The sequence below is a fragment of the Rhinopithecus roxellana genome, chromosome 5 (assembly GCF_007565055.1).
Source record: "Rhinopithecus roxellana isolate Shanxi Qingling chromosome 5, ASM756505v1, whole genome shotgun sequence".
NCBI classification, from domain to species: domain Eukaryota; kingdom Metazoa; phylum Chordata; class Mammalia; order Primates; family Cercopithecidae; genus Rhinopithecus; species Rhinopithecus roxellana.
The window spans coordinates 74633099-74648331 of record NC_044553.1 but is presented as its reverse complement, the minus strand read 5'-3'; the positions used below and the strand labels follow the sequence as shown (position 1 = coordinate 74648331).

General features: G+C 43.7%; 1 protein-coding gene across 2 annotated transcripts in view; it reads left to right on the top strand.

Annotated features, from left to right (window-relative positions):
• Positions 1-15233, top strand: part of RYR3 (ryanodine receptor 3) — a 407410-nt gene that overhangs the window by 165815 nt on the left and 226362 nt on the right. For both annotated transcript variants that reach the window (XM_030930996.1, XM_030930995.1), the window contains exons 24-29: positions 1175-1322; positions 2208-2413; positions 2966-3140; positions 10676-10884; positions 13056-13231; positions 14099-14135. In XM_030930996.1, coding sequence (XP_030786856.1) covers positions 1175-1322; positions 2208-2413; positions 2966-3140; positions 10676-10884; positions 13056-13231; positions 14099-14135 — 951 coding nt within the window. The remainder of the gene's footprint in view (positions 1-1174; positions 1323-2207; positions 2414-2965; positions 3141-10675; positions 10885-13055; positions 13232-14098; positions 14136-15233) is intronic.

Below are 15233 nucleotides of genomic sequence, written 5' to 3'. Positions count from 1 at the left end.
GATTTCTGGGCAGAAGTCTTGGCCTGAGCAGGAGGCAGCTTGAAAGCCAGAGCACAGCAAGAAATTAGATAGAGTTTAGTCCCAAACCACCTGGCACACCTCTTTCCTTGAGATGGTTTCTCTCATCTTAGTAATCACCAGTGGTGGGGTTAGTATCAGGGAAGTTCAGGAGTGGCTATGTGCACATTAGTGAATTCATACTGGAGCCTCCAAACCTGCACACATCTGGAAGCCAGGAAGAATACAACTATGGAAACTGTGGGGGGAGGAGGAGCAGCCAAGTGAAGAGGTTCAAAACAGCTTGTTATACTTATGAGTTTGGGTGACTTATCTCTACAATTGCCCCTATTGTCTTCTTAGTCCCTCCTAAGGAACTGAGAGGGACATTACTACAAATGTGTGTCCTTTGCTATGAAATGAACACACTGTGGCTCTGCCACCTTTTCCGATGTTTCTCCATGAAGGCTTGTTAAGCTGTCATGAGAAGGCTATAGCAACCTAAATCATGATATGATCTTTCATAGGGAAATCATTATACAAATCTCCATCTGCTTTGCCTTGGGAATGGAGGTTTCTAACCAATTCTGTGTCGCTTCATTTTATTCACAGGCTGGTATTATTAAAAGTGTTTTTGTTTTGTTTTGTTTTGTTTAACGAGACAGACTCTCGCTCTGTCACCCAGGCTGGAGTGCAGTGGCATGACCTCAGCTCACTGCAACCTTCATCTCCTGGGTTCGAGTGATTCTCCTGCCTCAGCCTCCCAGGTAGCTGGGATTACAGGCACTCACCACCACACCCGGCTAATTTTTGTATTGTTTGTAGAGATGGGGTTTTACCGTGCTGGCCAGACTGGTCTCGAACTCCTGACCTCATGGGATCTGCCCACCTCGGCCTCCCAAAGTACTGGGATTACAGGCATGAGTCACCACGCCCGGCCAAAAGTGTTTTTTAATGCTAGCTTTGAGCATTAGTAAAATGTTTCCATTTATAGCCATTTAATCTGGAGAAGAAGTGGCAAGTATGTACATTAGTAAATGTGAAGGCACTGAGGGAAGCGCTCATAGACCTAGAGCAGCCAGAAAGCCAGGACTGTTGCTGGGAATATGTGAACAGGGCGAGCTGTGGTGAAGGTGAAATGTTTTCTTGGCGTCCTTTTTTCTCTGACTTCACATAGGATTTGAAGAACAAAAGAAATCCCCGTCTGGTGCCATATACATTACTGGACGAGCGTACCAAGAAGTCAAACAGGGACAGCCTGCGGGAAGCTGTGCGCACTTTTGTTGGTTACGGATATAACATTGAGCCATCAGACCAAGAACTAGGTAATGAGTTGAGAGTGTTTATTCTGGCCCCAGTTTACTAAACAGGTCCTCCTCTTGGGGTGTCCTAACTTCCAATAGGTCTAACTTGTACTATTGGAAATAGTATTGGGGCTGAAGAGCACTAGACTAAATGGTGTGATTTTATTATTATTATTATTATTTGGGAGACCATGTTTGATGTAAACCATCATCCCGTTGACAGATTTTCTGCGATGAGCACTTCTATGACTAATTCCCACAAGGAATAGGTTATCTTCTAGGGTAGCTGAGCTTTTCAGAATAACTGATCAAAAACCAAGTCACTGTTTTTTGCTCTTATTTTCCAAATGTGTGAATATCAGCTTACTTTTAGATCAGGTAATCACATCTCCAAATTAAAAGCTTGTTCAGATTAAAATCTGAACAACAGCTTAAAATTGATGAGCATGTTATCGTCGTCCCATGCCCCAGGAGGTATTGTAGGGCACATGGGCAGAATTGTAAGTCGTTAAGGGGATGGTTTTGAAGTCCAATCTGGGTTTATACCTTTGCTCCTCTGTTCATTGGCTCTGTGACACTGAATAAATGATTTTACCTCTTTGAGCCTGAATTTCTTCATCAGTAAAATGAAGACAATATTAGCTACCTCATAGGTTTATTGTGAGGGAAAACTGAGAAATGGTCTCTAAAAGATCTACTATGAAGCAACCCTCAGTCAATGGTAGCTCGTATGGTGATGATAATGATGATCTATTATGAACAGAACGCCATATTGGATAGTAGTCGACCTATGGTCAGTCTCAGATGTTCTCATCAAATTCTTTTGAGTAGTGCTACTGAATTATTAAAGGCCTGTGTTTTCTCTTTCCGTTCCACACCTTCTGTTTGCCTTCCTTCTCACAATAGCTGACTCGGCTGTGGAGAAAGTCAGCATAGACAAGATCCGATTTTTCCGGGTGGAGCGATCTTATGCCGTGAGATCTGGAAAGTGGTATTTTGAGTTTGAGGTGGTGACTGGAGGAGACATGCGAGTTGGCTGGGCCAGGCCAGGCTGTCGGCCTGATGTTGAGCTGGGGGCCGATGACCAAGCCTTTGTGTTTGAAGGCAGCAGGGTGAGTCCATATATCTAACAAACACACATCCTCAGACCAAGTTTTCCTTCTCCAAACATTTTTATGGAAGCTCAAATTACTGGATCTCTGACTTCAAAGTGAGTGGCCACACCACTGGCTAATGTAAACATAGAATGAGCATCGCCTGGTGACTGTTTCTTTGCTCTTCACCCTGTTGAAGGGAAGCACTGTACCCCAAATCCTTTCTACAATCACCTCCATATCTGGTTTTGTACCCAAGCCCATTGACTCCACTCCAGGGGTGACACAGAGATCACTATGAAGCCAGTATGTCAGGAAATCTTACCAGTTTTCCCTAGAGAGAATCCTGATTATTGCCATGGCTGTGACTAGAACAAGAGACTTAGGCTACCTTGTGTGTCTTGGTTTCATTTATAACATAGACCACTCCTCCTTGTTGGTTATCCTTGAGTGCCCCCTAGAAATCATGTGCCACTACTAGTTAGGAGATAATGCAGATACGGTCATTTATCCAGCTGCAGGGGCCTCTAGAAACTCCATTTCTCTAAGCCCTAGAGTCTTGTTTTCTAGGGCCAGCGTTGGCATCAAGGAAGTGGGTATTTTGGGCGTACCTGGCAGCCAGGAGATGTGGTCGGATGTATGATTAACCTGGATGATGCTTCAATGATCTTCACACTGAATGGGGAGCTGCTGATCACCAACAAAGGCTCTGAACTTGCCTTCGCTGACTACGAGATTGAGAATGGTAAATCTAACACCCTTTGCCAACCCCAGCTCCATGAGGCTGGAGGAAAATACAGGGAAAGCGGAGCGAACTCTTCTACTTCCTTATTTGGCCTACACTATCCTTTGCCCATTTGAAAACCCTAATGGTGAAGACGATCCCTTAGACTAGCAATTTCAAAGAATTAGGGGAGATAATAGTGATAGTTGGTGTGTGCAGCATACATATAAATTCTGAACTCTCAGATGCGTTAACCAAGAAGCTAATTCCTTGCCCTGTGTCTTGGCATTTTAAGATTCTCCAGGTTTCCCAGTACTACAAAGAAAATGTTTATCGTATATGACTAATGTCCTTGACAGGAGAGAAAAATCACTGAATTAAAGAATTATCCTTTTATTCTGATTTGAATTGTCAGTCTGCATGTTTGTTTAATTGAACTTGATGCTTTGAAGAGAACCATTGAAACACGAAAGTTAGACTTAGCTATTTCCTTGAATGAAATAGAATTTATTTTGAAATTCAGACACACTGTGAAACCCAACCGGAGTTGCATTTTTTAATGTCCATGAATAGACCACAGTCAGGGGCATGCTTCCAGCTACACAAAGGAGGAATTGGAGCTTATTATTTCTTGTCTGTATAACTACATTATGTACACAGGACTCTTAGTATATAGGGGAAACAGTGTAATGCAAGTCAGTGGACTTGCTCCTAACAAGCTCATTGGCTCCCAAAGCGTATTTGTTTGACCTCTCTTAGCTTTACTTTCTTCATCTATATCGGAGAATATAAGGATTGATGAAACAAAATCTAATGCTCTTCACAGATATAAAATTCAACGGCAGTGACTTAACAGCTGCTGTGTGAATGCCCTTGTGCCTGGTGCTTTGCCACACTGTTTCCTCCTCACGGACGAGAAGGGGGCTGTTCTGCGTCAGGAGATGTGGACTCACCCTGCCTCTGTTCCTGCCTACCCGGGACATCTTAGTTGACTTTATGTATCCATTTGGGAACTCATTTTCCTCTCTGTAAATGATGAAGGCTCTTTGTAGCCCTAAATTTCTGAGACTATACAGAAAGAAACATTTCCTACCTAGAAAGCTAAAACGATATAACTGCATAGGAAGAGAGCACAAATACATGAAAGTGTGTGTGTGTAATATACATGCTCTTTCTAGAGCATTTTTAGCTTTATAAATGACTTTCGCACTTTTTTTCAGATACCTGTTGTCTAAAATATGCATATCCAACTGTACCTTTCAAGGTTTTTCTAGGAGCCAAATATTTGGAGAAATAAAACACAAGTCATATTTTCCTAAAAAGATAAATGACGAAAGTCAAATGGGGTCATTTTAATGCCTTCCGAAGAGGTTTAAAATCAAAGTTTTAAAGAAATAACTCTGTTTTTGGAGACAGGTGAGAATGATGTTGCCAGAGGAAGGAATGGCCTGTGTGCTGGTTCAGAGGCAAAGGAGAGGGTTTCTGTGGGTGGACATCAGGGCAGTGTACAAGGACCACCAGGTGCTTCCCAAGCACCCCCGTCACGCAGTGCCCTCCTTCCGAGGCCAGGAGGAAAACAGCCTCGGAGATTCAGGCACATCTCCAAGGAAAGTCATTCTTTGGGATAGACAGAGTCCAAACATCAGGGCCTTTTCCAGGCTCTACTATTGTGTGAACTGGAAGAGGGTACTTGTCTGTTGAAATCTGAGGAGGAGATAAGAGTCTCGTATGTTGTGTAGAGTTATAAGAACTTTGTAAAACCCAAGGCCTTGATAGTCAAGGTATGGTCTGCTTGTTAGCAATGAGGAATCTTAGCCCAACCCCAGACCAGAATCAGAATCTGCATTCTGACACTGACACTCTGGTGATTTGCATGCACGCTGAAGTGTGAGAGCAGAGTGGTCTAAAGCATATGCAAATGTGGGTAGTAGCAGTATTCAGGAGCTCATTTGTTGTAAAAAAGATGATAATGCAGAACAGTAAGTTATCAATGGCGAGTGACTAATACAGAATGAAAAGTGTGTATGAATGGGATTTGAATTGCATGTTAAATAAAGAATACGAGATGTCTCTGTGTAAGGAGAAGGCTAGTCCTATCAGGGGATGTAACAAGAGTAGTTCTGTGGCTCCAGGAAGCTACAGGAAAGGGTAGAAGATTTGTGTTTGGAATATATGGATGATGACGCTGGAAAGGTAGATAAGGTGCAGATTATAGGCTCAAATACTGAGACTCAGCCTTTGCGTTCAAGAAGCTATTGTCTTTGAGCCAAGCATCCTTGGACTTCACCCTTTAGGAAATGAGGGGCCGTTATGGGGTTTGAGCAGAGGAATACTATAAAGGGGAGGGATATTTGAGCATATCCCTGCTTTTAGAGAGCATCTGTATTGTAATGAAAGTAATGTCCCATAGGCCTATTGTGTACAGGGATGTGATTTGACCTTCAGAATAACAAAGTATTATTAGGATGCTGTTTAATAATAGAATTGTACGGTAATGTGTTAGCACATTATACTGTCGTATTACAATGCACTTTAATAACAGAGACAAGATAATTGGAAAGCTCTTTCAGTTCTGCAGTGGCTTGTGAGTTGGTGGAAGGGTAGTTATGAGGAAGTCGACGTGCCATTCTTTGATAACAGTAGCCCAAAGGCCTGGAATAACCGCATAGCATCTCTCTTCTCTCTGTGTCAAGTGGAAAGAGGTGGCAATTCTTGCCTTGAGTTGTTAGGAAAAGCATCTGTTGAAAAGAAAACATGTTATGCATTGTAGCGCCTACCACCCCCCACCCCATAAAGCAAAATGCCCTGCTTGCTTGTGTTGTTCTGGTCGCCAGCATGTCAGCTTTGATTTCAGCCATTACCCCAGTGGGAGCTGGGCCATAGGAAGCCTTTTACCCTTTTGGGGAAGCAGTGGGGGCAGATATGGTAGTTCATTGCTGTTTTTACCTCTGGCTTACTTATAAGTTGTCATTTCCATCCTCTTATACATCATAGATTATATGCCTTTATCTGCTTCATTAGAATTTTCTAATTAATGTTCCCTCCCCTGGTCCCTGGACTGGACCATCACAGCTCTCAGTGTTGTCACCCAGAAGTATCTGAGAGCTGTGAAGAGAGCTTGGAAGCCTCCAAGGCAAACCCTTTGCTATTAGGCTTCTTTTTTCCTCTGTTTAAGGGAAAGGAAGATAAAATCCGGAACATCCTGCTAGACCTCAGAATGTGACATCGGGAAGAGGCTTTGGTGTGGTCTCCTGTGCTGCCTCTCTGCCAGGCACTCCCCCGAGGGACATCCTGCCTCCTGTTACAGCTTTGGTGTCTGCAGGGGCAGCCTCCCAGGCTGTTCGTGCTCATTGACCTGTCGGGTTTAACAGATCCCTTGTTTCTGTTGGCAGCTTTTCAATAGACAGAAAATGAAACTTATCTGTGGGAAGCGTCACTGCCACCTGCAGGCACGCACGCTGGTACCCAGGGTCCCCTGTCATTCTCTCTCCAGATGGGTCTTGTGTTTCAGAAAGCGGCTGTGGCAGGGGAGCGTGGCCTATTGTTTCCTTTGTTTTCTGCAAGGCGTGTGACCATCTCTGTGTTGTCCTGTAACTCTGTCTTTGCAAAGCTTAGCAGGAAATGGGAAGGAAGGGGTACAACATGTACTGCTGGACTGAACTCCCAGAAACACCCCGGGAACGGTCTGAGCACTCATCTACCTCCCTGTCTCTAAGATGTCAGCTTTTCCCTTGCTGGTAGCTATTCTCTTTGATGTATTCCTTCAGTTTAAAATGGTTTGAAAATGGATCTCTCCTTTGGATTTTTGAGAGCGCTGGTTTCTTTGCAATCTCCCAGAATTATGAGATTACCCTCCTTGCTCTCCCTCTTCCTAATCAGAAAACCAGTATGAGGCCTTATAATACCGAGTGTATCAGAACTGGGGGTCCTCTACAAAATATAAATGCGTATATTCTTGCCATTACTTTCCTGAGACAAGAACTTCTGTATACAACCTGGCTGAAGACTGTGCCGTTTGCAGATTTTCTTCTCAAACCTCTGCAGAGTTGTCAGCATGATTGTATCTATTAGGCTGCAGGTAGGGAGGTGGTATTCTTTTCCTTCTTATTTTTTTTCTTCTCCAGTCTCATTTGAGGCTATGAGTTAATTAAGCTGTGTGCAACATGGAAATCCTTCTTTGTGACAGTCAGATAGTAATGCCACATGACCTTGCCCAGTGGGTCCCTTTAACCAGGTGAATTCTAGAGTGCCATGTGGTGGGCTGTGTACAGGTAGCCCTTTTCCTGTAAGGGCCCTGGAGTGTGTTGCGGTCATGGGTCTCCATCTGTCTAATCTAGAGACAAACAGGTGAACTACTTGACACGGAAAATCATTTGAAAAGCAATGTAACTGATACAAAGCAAGTTAGCTTACATGACAATTAGAAAGCAGGCATCCTGGCCTCAGTCCCCATTGCTTGCTGTGGACTCCTGCTCAGGCAACTTCGTTCACATGCTGACTCTGCAGTTTACCAGGTAGCAGATGTTGAGCAAGTCCACTTTCTAAGTCTCAGTTTCCTCATCTGTAAAACTGGCATAATAATGAGATATATCTGTAGAGCACAAAGCCTGACATTTACAAGGTATTTGGTAAATATTCGCTATTGTGGTTTAGCGTGCCATGGTTGTTCCCCCTTATCTATCTTTCATGAAGAGTTATAAAGTTACAAGATTTTTAAATGCCTCAAATAAAGAAGTTTTAGAAATGCAGATATTAGCTAGATCCTCCTTAGCCAGGTGGAGGGAGCTGATTAAATGTATCTAGTTATCGAATCATTTTCTCCAGGAGAAAGCGCTGGTGCTTTATGAGAATTAACCTTTCCTCTCTGTCCTTTTGGATGTTCTCTTTTCTGACTCAAGCCTTAGATTTAGCTTTTCTGCTGCTGTTTTACAGACCTGTCCCAGCCGCTTCCACTTAGCCTCCCAGAGGTCCCCAATACTCTGTGCCTCCCATTGCCCTTACATCCATGACTTTTGTTACACCCTGTCTTTTCCCATGGAGTGTGCAACTCTCCCTGTAGAGAAGCCTTCTGCCCCACAGGGGCAACACTTTACTCCCTAGTGAATGCAGTCCACTGGCCCAGTCATAACTACCGTTTAAATCTGGGGCATTCGTCCCCTGAACACTCACTCCCTCTCACACACTGACTGGCAGCTGGCCTGTGACTCGAGGATAAAGGATCTCATCCCATTTTGTCACTTGCCCTTCCCGTGATCTTGGTCAAGTCCGTTAACTCCTCATGTCCTTAGTTTTAGCCTTATTAAAGTGCTGTCCTCTCTACTGATGCTTAGGAATGAGGAGGAGCTCAACATCCTTAGAAAAAAAAAGAAGTCTTACGCAATTATTACCTTTTCCCCCTTACATTGTCAATGGGTCTGTGACTAGGACATTATTTTTATGTCCTGAGGTCAAATCCTCATTGTTGCTGCTTCCCACTGAGGCTTTCACCCCTGCTGCTCACTTATTGCACCACCCAGGTTCATGGAGAAGAATGGAATAGGGGGGTTTTCTTAAGCTGTCCTATTCTGTGCTCACATCAAGGCTGGACTGTTTCATGATCTTCATGTTCATGGCTCCAAGATAAACCTATACTGGTGGCTTTCTTGGTTTAGTTACCTCCCTTAGTAGAATAACCAAAATACTGTCTTGAGATGAGGGATGGTTTACAGCAAGCACATTCACTGTTTTATATTCCATACCTTGTCTCCATTTCTGTAAGCTCCTTGGGATGGGGATAGTTTCTTCTTCCTTCACATCTTGTCATGGCACATAGCAAAACCATCTTTCCCAATGGGGAGCCTAGAAATTCTACTGGCAAGCAATTATTCTACACTGTAGTCAGATTTCCAAAGGTTCTTTATTTATAAACATGTCTGTCTATAGAAAGGAAATGGTTTCATCCATTGCAGCCCCTGTCACAAAAATACCAGAAGCATAGTAGTGCTCAGGATGTTACATGCACAGGTATGCAACATCCATTGACCAGTCCATTGACTGTCCTGAGAGGTAGGGGTCCTAGTCTGTCCTCAGTTGGCAGCACTGTGAGGAGGCTTTTTGTACACACATCACTGCCGTTTTGCTAGGATCACATTGATACTCTCTCTTATTTAGACACGGTATTAAACACGTCTGTATCCTAAGTGAGTTTATAGTTTCTAAAAGCAACCACGTAGCTTGCAAGAGATTTACATTTCACTTATGTAACTTACTCTTTACATAGAAACTCCGTGGCTTAGATAATAGTATATAAGCCTCCCATCTAGGAAGAGGGCATCTTGGCCTTGGTGTCTATGAAAGAAAGTTTTTACTGTTAGATGTAAATGCTCCCAAAATTGGCCTTTAAATGTCCCCTGAAATGACCACTCTTATCCTAGGGAGTAACACCGCTTTCTTCTGTAGGGACCTCCAGCACCTGCCTCATCCAGCAGCCCCAGAACTACTCCTGCCCTTCCAGGCACGCTCTACAGCCTCCAGCTGTCCTCCAGCCGCCTCCCTGCCTCTCACATCCTCCCAAATCCAACATAATTAGCACTTTTCCCTGTGTTGCTGATTTGTTGGTCCACAATTATGATGTATAAATAGCCCACAAACAAGAACGCCAAACCATTTGAACTTCGGCTTTGGTCTGTTTTGAGTGGTAGTTTTTAAACATGATCAGGCTGCAGATGTGAGCTTGGAGAGATGATAGCTGTAGGAAGGAAGAAAAGAGCTTTCTCTGGCTCCTGCTTGAAACTCTGCCTTCCTGAGTAGGCACCGAGGAGGACCGTGGGCTAGGAGACTGGGTGTTTGTAAATTGTATTTTGTTAACAAGCACAATCCTAGTGCTAGCATTTAAAACTTCTTAGAATCCTACTCTCAAAATGTGAAGGACCTCTCACGTCACTGGGGAAGATGCTGGGGTCCAGAAAACTTGGGCAACTTGCACCAAGTCATTTTTTTTTATTTTAAATAAATTTTATTTTGTATATTTAAGGTATACAACGTGATGTTATGAAATACATAGAGACAGTAAAAAGGCTACTACAGTGCAGCAAAATAACATATTCTTCATCTCACATAGTTACCCGTCTTTTTGTTTTTGTGCAAAAATCTCACCAAGTCATTCCTTAGGCTCACTGCACTGTTTTGGGTAGTATTTAAATTTTCCCAGGGCCTAAGATCAATTTTAACTAAGGGACAGATAAAGAATTTCACTTTTTCTCTTACTGGTTTTGCCTTTCCAGTTGATATTTATTTATATCTTAAGAATATTCTTAAGTGGATGATTTTTTTCCCAAATCATTTTGAACCAAGCTCACTTTTCTTTCCCATGTACCATGGGTAGTGGTGGTCTCCATGTGGACTCCTGTTGTTGATTTTATGTGCCAGGAAGAAAGAAAGAAAGAAAGAAAAAGAGGATTGTGTCCCATCTGTCCTACTGGGAGTCAAAGCCCTTAAGGAAGAACAGATTTAGCTTCCTCACAGTGTCCTGGGCTGGTGCCCTCGGGCTAAAGCAGGGCTCTCTAACTATTCTGCAGGCTTTGTGCCCATCTGCTGTCTGGGGCTGTCTCAGATTGGCCGCATGAATCTCGGGACAGATGCCAGTACCTTCAAGTTTTATACCATGTGTGGTCTCCAAGAGGGCTTTGAGCCTTTTGCTGTCAACATGAACAGAGATGTTGCTGTGTGGTTCAGCAAGCACCTCCCGACGTTTGTCAACGTGCCAAAGGACCATCCACACATAGAGGTAATGTTACACAACGTGTGTGGCCCTGGCAGGTCAGGTGGACCAAGGCCCAAAGCTCCCCCTAAGTCTCCTGTCAACAGGCAGCTGCTTACCTGAGTCCATGCCCTGGCCACTTACCAGCCACCTCCCCCGCTGGGCCTTAGAGCTGCAGTTGCAGGCACGTTAATTGGGGCCGCCCAGTGGCATCTCACGAGAGACAGCAGCCTTGCACATACAACCGTGCAGATCGACTCTCAACATTTTGGTCCACTGCATTTGCTCTGGATGTTCCTATACTGTATTGTCATAGTAATATAGTATCCAGAGACCTTAAACTTTTTTTTTTTTTTTTTTTTTTTTTTTAAGTTCAGGCTGGGTGTGGTGGCTCACACCTGTAATCCCAGCTTCTTGGAAGCTGAGGTGGGAGGATCCCTTGAGCCCAGGAGTTCGAGGCTGCAGTGAGCTATGATCACATCACTGCACTGTAGCCTGGGTGACAGAGAGAGAGACCCTGTCTCTTGAAGCAGTTTTTTTATTTAAAAAATTTAGGCTGGGCAAGGTGGCTCACGCCTGTAATCCCAACACTTTGGGAGGCTGAGGCAGGCGAATCACGAGGTCAGGAGATCAAGACCATCCTGGCTAACATGATGAAACCCCATCTCTACTAAAAATACAAAAAATTAGCTGGGTGTTGTGGCGGGTGCCTGTAGTCCCAGCTACTCGGGAGGCTGAGGCAGGAGAATGGTGTGAACCCGGAAGGCGGAGCTTGCAGTGAGATTGTGCCACTGCACTCCAGCCTGGGGGACAGAGAAAGACTCTATCTAAAAAAAAAAAAAAAAAAAAAAAAAAAAAAAAAAAAAAAAAAAAATTTAAAAGTTCAGTACCTATATTCAAGATTATGTGTACTGAACATGTATGTTCTTACCCACCCATGACTTGATGTCTTGTAGGACCTATTTAAATTTTAGATAGTGTCGCCCAGATTTTAAGCTGACGTGTGATCATTGAGTAATGTATCCCCATCTTCTAGGGGGAGCAGAGAGGGGCCAAAGATTGTAAGGAGCCTAACTTTGGTTCTGGCCCTACATCGACTTAAGACTTGCCTCTGTTTTGGTTCACAGACCATGGTTTTTCCATGGTGGATGGGGAAAGAGTGTTGATTAAAAAAAATGCCAGACAGATCAGCCCCATTGTAGCTGTAGTCAAGGTAGATTCAATGGTTTGCTTCAACCTCACTGTAAGTTCCTTCACTCATCCTCCCATCTGAATTCAACAAGCATCAACCTTAATGCCCCACTTTCTTCCTCAGTTAAATAGTAGAGACTTTTATTTCTCTGATTCCTTCCTAACCATTACTTTAGAAAAGTGACTCTTAAACTTTTGGAGGTCATAAACCCCTAGAGGCCCTCTGCTTAGAAAAATATACAAACCACACAAATATGAAGTATTCTCATAGGACCCAGGACAAGAACAGCTCTCCAGAGAGCAAAGAAGAGGCTCAGATTATAAGAAAATTATTATTGTAAGCCTCAGTTCATTTCACCTGTATCCCTGCATTTCCCTCTCCACACACATTGCAAAAATCCATTTCTGACCTTTTCTCCCTCAACTGTGCACCCTGCAATGCTTGTGCCTAGGAACTGCAGCTTTCTCCAGTGTTGGGAGGAGGATCCAGGAGCTTCAGCCTTCAGACCATGACTGTGGCAGAGAAGAGAGCTGGGCTGGGTTGGGAGGGTGCCCTCCTCAGGAGCTGGACATCCTTCCTGAGCTTTGGGATTACTTTGGCCCCTTCCTTTAGATGTTCTCATGCCCAGTGACAAGCACAGCGCTTGGAAAGATTATCTTCTTTAGCCACTTGCCCCCTGCCCTAAAAGGTTAGCCTCTGTGAACACTACGCTGTGTCTGCCAGATGCTACCCCACTCTGGCGCATTTATTCTCCACCCTTGGCCTTACAGAGAACCCAGTGAGCATGCTTTTAAATCTCTAGTTTCCCTAGCCGGGAGCAGATCTGTTTCTTCCTACAGGACAAGGCCCAAGTAATGATGAGAATCATAGTTTGATTATCACTGGACACAGCTTACTTCTGTAGTTCACAGAATGCCTTGCCATGTGCACGTCCACGAGGGAAGCAGGGACTGGGTCAAGGTCAGGCCCTTTGGTATGTCAAGGTAAGGACTTGTCCTGTTTCCAGGTCATGAGGATTGATGGCACCATGGACAGCCCTCCGTGTCTCAAGGTGACCCATAAGACATTTGGCACACAGCATAGCAATGCCGACATGATCTACTGCCGCTTGAGCATGCCTGTTGAGTGCCACTCTTCCTTCAGCCACAGCCCCTGTCTGGACAGTGAAGCCTTCCAGAAAAGGTGAGGGTGAGGCCTCCGGTTCTCAGAGGCACTCATTGAATCTGCTGTAAAGTGGGTTTTCTGCTTTTTACCCTAACTCAGCAGAGGAACTCCATAGATAGGGTTCTCTCTGCCTTCAGTCAGGTTAAAAAAAAAAAAAAAAGAGGATGTGTGTGCACCCGTGCACAATTAAGGTGCCAATCATGCTAAACAGACGCATCTGGTGGAAAAGTTGCTGCTCTTCTTGAACTCGGAGCCCCTACCTTCCTTGCTGCCCACAACTCCTGTGTTTTGTGAGGGCATAAGAGGGTGCAATTATTTTTGGTTTTGTGTGTAATGAGAAGTTTCTGGAGGCAGATACTGCCTCCTTTGCATAACTATGGGCATTGTCCAACTCTGCAACTGTGTGATTCATGGGCAATGTGTCTTCTTTCTTCCTGATAAGGAATCTATTCCTTTCTGTCTTTCTTTCCCCTGATGTCTATTTTTAATCATTGATGTATGTCTGCTGCCTGGAGCCGTCTTATTGGAGTTTCCTCTAGAGTTTTGCTTTCTACCAAGCTTTTAAACAAGCACAGCTGCTTGAGAGAATAGGATAACCTATTCAGAGGTATCCCCGCTTGTACTATTGCAGTCTTCCATCCTCACTCTCAACTTACCATCTAACTTACCCTCTGGGCTGAGGGATAAGAGTTGGGAGTCGCATCCCTGCCTTGTGTTAACAGCTTACAAATGAACAGTCCCAAGACTAGTTGCAATCACTTGTGTCTAGGAAGTAGCCACTTTCTTAAACTTGCCTTGATCATTAAAGGTAGATCAATTGCCTGTCGGAACTGTGGGATTCCCTAAACAGCTGAATAACTAAAACATGGATTATCTTTCCCCCAGGAAACAGATGCAAGAAATACTCTCTCATACAACAACAGTAAGTAAATGTGCTCAATTATGGTTTTAATTATTTGATTCTTCGTTGTGCCTGGTAATATGCCCCTTACAGCAAAGATCTGTCTAGAGATCCTCTTTAATTGCCAATTACTCTGTCTTTTAATATCCATCCTGATGCTTCCAGAACACATCTATGGCATTTCTCAAGTGGGGAAAAGAAATACAGTTACTCAGTGCAAAGCAAAAGCTCTACCTGGAGCTCCTAATTGGGTATCTTTGGGTACTTGCTGCCCATTTGCCATCAGGAACCCAACACTGCCTTTCTGATTGAAATGAGCATCAGTGGAGGGCGCTCAATTCAATCTTTTGGTTTGCTTTTTTTGTGTAAACTTTTGTGAGTCAGCTCCCCCATGTCTCTGTGCAGTACTAGGAGTGATGTTAAAAGCAATCAAATGAGAAGAAGAGCAAGAAGCCAGCACAGAAAATGGAAGCTACTTCTGGTCCCTAGACAGTAGTCAAAAAGTACCTCCTGATTTTTCTTTCTTTTGCTCATTCTTCTTTAGCATCTGGCCAAAAAAAAAAAAAAAAAAAAAAAAAGTTTATGGAAGCAATGCATGTGTGTCAACCCTTCTGTAAAGTTATCCAACAATCCTAAATTTGTAGGGTCACCTTCATCAGGAGTAAGATTCACACACTTAGTGTGTATGGGACACTGTGCTTGGCACATTGTCACCTTCCCATTTAATCTCCATTTAATTCATTTAACATTAATCAGCAAGCCCTGAAATGGATAATATTATGCATAATATTTTGCACAGAGAGGACAAATGGTTTGTCCAGAGTCGCATGATGAATACCTGGCAGTGTCAAGATTTAAACCCAGGTTTGTCTAGCTGACCCTTTTTTCTTCCGGTCAAGAAAATTTGACAGACTGCAAGTAAGAGCCACTTCATTAAGAATGAATCTGCACAGTTTCATAAGGAAAATGATGAGGTAGTCACCTGCCTCAGTGCTGTAGCTATTGTTGTAACACAGTGATAACCCCATGAACTGTGTGAGCCCTGCCAAAAACTGCAATACTTCTCAATACTGCCTGTAGTTGAGTGTGACAGCTATACAAAGCACATTTGGCCGTGAC